Source organism: Mustela nigripes, chromosome 8 (genome assembly GCF_022355385.1).
Source record: "Mustela nigripes isolate SB6536 chromosome 8, MUSNIG.SB6536, whole genome shotgun sequence".
NCBI classification, from domain to species: domain Eukaryota; kingdom Metazoa; phylum Chordata; class Mammalia; order Carnivora; family Mustelidae; genus Mustela; species Mustela nigripes.
This window is the reverse complement of record NC_081564.1, coordinates 21,348,902-21,355,504: the sequence shown is the minus strand read 5'-3', so window position 1 is coordinate 21,355,504 and position 6,603 is coordinate 21,348,902. Positions and strand designations below refer to the sequence as shown.

Genomic DNA, 6,603 nt, shown 5'->3' with positions numbered 1-6,603 from the left:
GATGCGGGACTCGATCCCAGGACCCTGAGATCATGACCTGAGCCGAAGGCAGCAGCTTAACCCACTGAGCCACCAAGGCGCCCCTGAATATCCTTTTTAATGTAGTTTTGGATTGTTGGTGAGGTTCAAAGCCAACCGCCAAGAAAGAATTGTTGAGACCTCTTTGGTGCAAAAACGGTGATATTATTAAAGCACAGAAACAGTACCCATGGGCAGAGTGGCTGCACTGGTCTTGTGAGGAATGGCTGACTATATACTTGGGCTTTGGGCACCTCCCCCTGCCAGGATTTAGAGAGGTGTCCAAAAGAACTTTCAGATGCTAGAGAAGACCCCTGGGATACTGCAGGCCTGACTATTGTCAAGCTAAGGTTGTTTTCTCTGGAGCAAAGGATTAACCTTAAGATAGATGGGAGTATCCTAGAAGAAAGTCACATGAACTCCACCCCTGGGTGGGGGGGGGGGGTAGTTGCAAGGTGTCAGCTTGTCCTTTGTCCTCAGCTTGCCTTCTGCTCCCTCACCACTTCTAGTCTTTTTTTCTTACTTGTGTGGGTATATGTGTGCACGCAAGAGCTATCTTGTGCAATTACAGACCCCAACGGTTATTTCTCATTGCTCTTTCTTGAGGCTTTGAGAACTACAACATTGCAACTGCCAGTTCCGAAGAGCCCCCACAGCAAGTGAATGCCTAGAAGGCCACACCTCATACCTTCTGTGTCCTTGATGGTGGGCTGAACATCCCAAACCCCAGCCGTAATCACTCCCTGTCTGCCTGTTCTCTTACATCCCTGTAAAAGTCTAGGTGTCCAGCTTGCAGGCAAAGAGGCCATTTGTTAAGGCTTGAGTCAACCACCTCCACCAAAGTAAATTTCTCTCTCCTTTCCCAACCCTTGTCTTTTGAGAGATCGGGCTTCACTTGTTACAAATTTATCTGGGTTGGTTTAGCAAAGGTGTTGGCAAACCCAACCAGGAGCTATGCTTTTGATTTGTCCAGCCCTTCTGGGATTCCCTGGGATGGAGCAGTTGGCTGGGCATTGCGCCGAGGCTCACTAGTTCATTTTCTGAGTTAGTGGCTATGATAGGTCATTTGGTAACATGTGCACATATACATCTGTGTGCTAGTGTATACTGATGAGGGAGCAGGAGGCAAGCTGAGGGCAAAGCACAAGTTATCACCCAGCAACACCCCCTCCCCCAGGTGGGATCTGTGGATCATTCCTCAGGTACCCCTGGCTGCCCTAAAGCTAAGGGAAGGGAGAAACAAATGGTTACCTTATAGAAATTATGGTCCTGTAGACAGGATTCTTCCTCGTTTTACAAAATGTCTTAATGAGATATATATACATATATATATATATATGTGTATATATATATGGCATTCTTATTAGTAACCTAACTTCCAGAAGGAAACTCTCAGCTGAATGCTTTACTAGAGGGAGGAACAACCTTAACCTGACATGGCAAGGCCTCCAATATCTCGTAGCTTTTTCTCCCTAGCATACAGAAATTCTTTTAAAAACCTCCCTTTTGGGGCATCTGGGTGGTTCAGTAGGTTAAAGCCTCTGCCTTTGGCTCAGGTCACGATCTCAGGGTCCTGGAATGGAGCCCTGAGTCAGGCTCTCTGCTCAGCGGGGAGCCTGCTTCCCTTCCTCTCTCTCAGCCTGCCTCTTTGCCTACTTGTGATCTCTGTCTGTCAAATGAATAAATAACATCTTTGAAAAAAAAAAAAAAAACCCTCCCTTTTTCCTTACCCCCAGCTCCCAAGTATATAATCAGCCAGTGCAGCAGCCCTTTCTGCCCATGCGTCCTGTCCCCCTACTTTAAAAAAACCATCATTTTGCACCAAAGACGTCTCAAAAATTCTTTCTTGGCCATCAGTTCAGGACCTCACCCAACCAAACCTCACCTTATTCCAAAACATCACATAACACATACAGATCTCCACATTTTCTCATTTTACTCTCATAACTGGACCCCATGTATATATATTTTTCTATATAAAGGTGATAAAACTAAAACGAGAGGATAAGTAATTTGTCTACCTAATTAATCGCCATCAGTTAATAGAATTTAGCAAGAGGGGCACCTGGGTTGCTCCCTCAGTTAAGCCTCTGCCTTCTGCTCACATCATGATCTCAGGGTCCCGGGATTGAGCCCCACGGTGGGCTCCTTGTGCAGCGAGGAATCTGCTTCTCCCTCTCCTTCTGTTCTGTCTCTCCCTCCCAAATAAATAAATCTTTTTAAAAATTTTTGTTTGACAGAGAGAGAGCAGGAGAGCACAGGCAAGGGGAGCAGCAGGCAGAGGGAGAGGGAGAAGCAGTCCCCCCACTGAGCAGGGAGCCCAATGCAGGGCTTGATTCCAGGACTCCAAGATCATGAACTGAGCCAAAAGCAGACATTTAACCAACTGAGCCATCCAAGTGCCCCTCAAATAAATAAATAAATAAATAAGCAAGAAACAACCTTCTTAGGATATTAATACAAAAGTATTAACCTTCATCCCCTCTGGAAGAAAAGACATAAACCAAAATATTGATGGCAATGACTCATGAGAGGTGGGGTTATCAGAATTTATACTCTAAGGCTGTAAATTTCAGGCTTTTGTTCTTTTCCAAGGAATACGTGATATTTTATAGTCAAAGGATAAGTGTTTTTGGTTCTTTTATTTTGGGGGGCTCCTGGGTGGCCCATCTGGTTAAGCATCTGTCCGTCTGGTCAGTTATTTGTGTTACTCCTCTACCCCAATTCAAATGTTGAAATCCTAATCCCGATTGTATTGGTATTAGAAGGTGGAGCCTACGGGATTCATGAATGGGATTAACGCCCTTTTGGAAGACTCAAGATAACTCCCTTGGCGCTTACACCAGGTGAGGACACAGGGAAGCGAGGGCCCTCTTTGAAGGAGAAAATGGGTTGTGTGCAAACCAATCATGGGAAATCATAAAAAATGGAGTTGGGAGGTTTTGGCAGGAGCTCTCATGCCTTACCATTCACAGTCAATTACAGACCCAACAGGAATAGAGGGACTTGGGGTGCACTTGGCACTTTTTATTTATTTATTTATTTATTTATTTTTAAAGATTTTATTTATTTATTTGACAGGGAGAAATCACAAGTAGATGGAGAGGCAGGCAGAGAGAGAGAGAGGGAAGCAGGCTCCCTGCTGAGCAGAGAGCCCGACGTGGGACTCGATCCCAGGACCCTGAGACCATGACCTGAGCCGAAGGCAGCGGCTTAACCCACTGAGCCACCCAGGCGTCCCTAAATAAATAAAATCTTAAAGAATCATGAAAAACACCCATGACCTGACACAATATTTCCGATAAACATATTATAGCCCTTTATTATCTTCATATGCAGTTTTTTCATACCTCTAGCCATAGTATTTCCATACTTTTATGATCTAAACATTAATGAATAAATGCTGCTTCTGAGAAGGTGCCACACGTTTGGAATGTTAGTGGCAACATCTGACCATGCAGTGTTTGCCCTACCCTCGATAAGAGAGGATCCTGCCATTTTTAAGTTATTTAATTCCTTAGGGATTGTGATGGTTCATTTTATGTGTCAAGTTGACTAGGCTAAACAAAGCCCAGGTAGCTGCTAAAACACTGTTTCTGAATATGTCTGCGAGGGTGTTTCCAGAAGAGATTAGCATTTGAATAGGTGACCTAAGTAAAGCAGATGGCCCTCCAGAGTGAGTGGGTATCATGCAATCCAGGGAGGACCCAAACTGAACAAAAAGGCAGAGGAAGGGGGAACTGGCTCTGCTCAAGCTGTAACATCCATCTTCTTCTGCCCATGAACAAAAACATGCTCCTGGTTCTCAGGCTTTCAGACTCAGTGGAGATTTCCACCATCAACTCCTCCTTAGGACCCAGCTGACTTATATCACCAGCTTTCAGGGTTCTCCAGCTCACAAACAGAAGTGACTTGGGACTTCTCAGTCTCCATAAGCATGTGACTCAGTTCCCATAATAGATTTCCTCTTAAATATATATCTTATTGGTTCTGTTTTTCTGGAGAACCCTGACTCATAGAGGGATCTTCCCTCAAATATGCATTCTGGGGGCGCTCAACAGCAAAGAATATTTCCATTTGCTGTGGAAAGCCACGATTGTGATCCTGGCTTCGGAATCACAAAAATCTAAAACCATCAATAGTAACTGTGAGACCTTGAGACATCTCAGCCTCTTATTCTGCAAAGGAGTGCTACTGACGCCAAAATACTGAGTTTTGGTGAAACTGACAAAAAGTAGAACACTTAGCACAGTGTCTGGTATAGTTAATGGTCAGGAAATGCTTGCAGCTAGTGTTAATTGCTTCTCATCTTCTTTAACCCTGTGTTTTAGTCTGGTCAGGCTTTATATAACAAATGCTATAAATAACAGAGAATTGTTTCTCATGGTTCTGGAGACTGAGAAATCTGAGAGTAAGGTGCCAGCAGAACCTGTGTCTGGTAACAACCTTCAAAATAAAAAGTGCCGGGTGCCTGGGTGGCTCAGTGGGTTAAGCCATTGCCTTCGGCTCAGGTCATGATCTCAGGGTCCTGGGATCGAGTCCCACGTCGGGCTCTCTGCTTAGCAGGGAGCCTGCTTCCCTCTCTCTCTCTGCCTGCCTCTCTGTCTACTTGTGATTTCTCTCTGTCAAATAAATAAATAAAATATTTTTTAAAAAGTCAGTTAAAAAAAAAAAAAGATTTTATTTATTTATTTGTCACAATGAGAGAGAGGGAGAGCACAAGCCCGGAGAATGGCAGGCAAAGGGAGAAGCAGGCTCCCTGCTGAGCAAGGAGCCTGATGTAGAACTCAATCATCCTGACATGAGCTGAAGGCAGGCCCTTAACTGACTGAACCACCCAGGCGTCCCTTTCATGATTATTTTATTTTATTTTATTTTCCTAAGATTTTATTTATTTGACAGAGGGAGAGAGATCACAAGTAGGCAAAGAGGCAGGCAGAGAGAGGAGGGGAAGCTGGCTCCCTACTGAGCAGAGAGCTCGATGCAGGGCTTGATCCCAGGACCCTGGGATCATGACCTGAGCCGAAGGCAGAGGCTCAACCCACTGAGCCACCCAGACGCCCCTTCATGATTATTTTAAAGCAAATCCCAGAATAATATCTTATCTGTGAATGTTTTGGTATTGATCTCTAACAAATACTTAAGAAAAAAAACACAATGCTATTATCACACCTAACAAAATTAATAATTTTTTTAAAAGATTTTATTTATTCATTTGTCAGAGAGAAAGACAAGAAAGCACAAGCAGTGGGAACAGCTGGCAGAGGGAGAAGCAGACTCCCTACTTAGCAAGGTGCCGGATGTGGGACTCCATCCCAGGACCTGGGATCATGACCTGAGCCAAAGGCAGACACTTAACTGACTAAGCCACCCAGGTGTCACCAAAATTAATAATTTTTTAAAATCACCTAATCAGGGGCACCTGGGTGGCTCAGTGGGTTAAGCTGCTGCCTTCGGCTCAGGTCATGATCTCAGGGGACTGGGATCGAGCCCCACATCAGGCTCTCTGCTCAGCAGGGAGCCTGCTTCCTCCCCTCTCTGCCTGCCTCTCTGACTACATGTGATACCTCTCTCTCTGTCAAATAAATAAAAAATATGTTTAAAAAAAAAATCACCTAATCAGTAATCACATTTTCCAAAATGTCCCTAAAAGGTTTTTTTTTAATTATTATTATTATTTTTAAAGATTTTATTTATTTATTTGACAGAGAGAGATCACAAGTAGGCAGAGAGGCGGGCAGAGATAGAGGAAGGGAAGCAGGCCCCCTGCTGAACAGAAAGCCCGATGCGGGACTCAATCCCAGGATCCTGGGATCATGACCTGAGCCGAAGGCAGTGGTTTAACCCACTGAGCCACCTAGGTGCCCCTTAAAAGGTTTTTTTATAGTTGATTTGATGGCATCATAATTCAGCAGTGCGTTATGTTTCCTTGTCTCTCCAGTCTCCTTTAGTCTAGGTCCCCTGTCTGCTTTCTTCTTTGTTAATTATTAGTTGACCAGCTGTGTCGTCTGGACATTGGCACGGTTGTGGTGAGCACTGGTAGTGGTGATGAGGCATCTACACGTGGCTTCTCAGGTCAACATCAAGAAGGGAACCTAGAGCAGAAGAGAAGGGACGTGGCAGATACTATTAAACCTGTGTGATAAGCACATTCCCAGCGTGTGGCAGCTTCCTCACCTAAGCAAGTAGGACTGCCCAAAACTGAGAATATCAGTATCACCATGACCCCATAGGCTCCGTGATCTCTTTCTTGCTGGAATATCCTAGCTAGTCTCCCTACTCAACTCTTGCTCCTCCAGCCTGTTAAGTATGGCACAGACAGAGGTTATTCGTCCAACATGCCATCCTGATGTGTTCCTCCCCTGCTCTAAAACCTTCCATGACTCCCTATTGGTCTTCATGGAGGCTTAGCCTGCTTACCAGACTCCAGTTCCTTCAGGATCCCTCCCCTTCCTACCTTCCACCTTCATCTCTTCCCACTCCCCACCTGATGTCTGCATCTAGCAGTTTGGATTTTCTTCTGTTTTCTATTGAATTTCTTTCTTTCTTCTTTTTTTTAAAGATTTATTTATTTATTTATTTGAC

At 44.5% G+C, this 6,603-nt stretch overlaps 1 protein-coding gene and 1 long non-coding RNA gene across 2 annotated transcripts in view; one reads left to right on the top strand and one right to left on the bottom strand.

Moving 5' to 3' along the window:
- The window catches only part of LOC132023298 (uncharacterized), a 20,048-nt gene that overhangs the window by 6,857 nt on the left and 6,588 nt on the right, over positions 1 to 6,603 (top strand). Inside the window, exon 2 of the long non-coding RNA XR_009405918.1 lies at positions 2,784 to 2,864. This is a non-coding gene — a long non-coding RNA (uncharacterized LOC132023298). The remainder of the gene's footprint in view (positions 1 to 2,783; positions 2,865 to 6,603) is intronic.
- LOC132023297 (iron-sulfur cluster co-chaperone protein HscB-like) overlaps positions 5,763 to 6,603 on the bottom strand; it is a 26,189-nt gene continuing 25,348 nt past the window's right edge. The window contains exon 6 of the mRNA XM_059408738.1: positions 5,763 to 6,113. Within this exon, the coding sequence (XP_059264721.1) occupies positions 6,076 to 6,113 (38 nt within the window). The 3' untranslated portion in view covers positions 5,763 to 6,075. The remainder of the gene's footprint in view (positions 6,114 to 6,603) is intronic.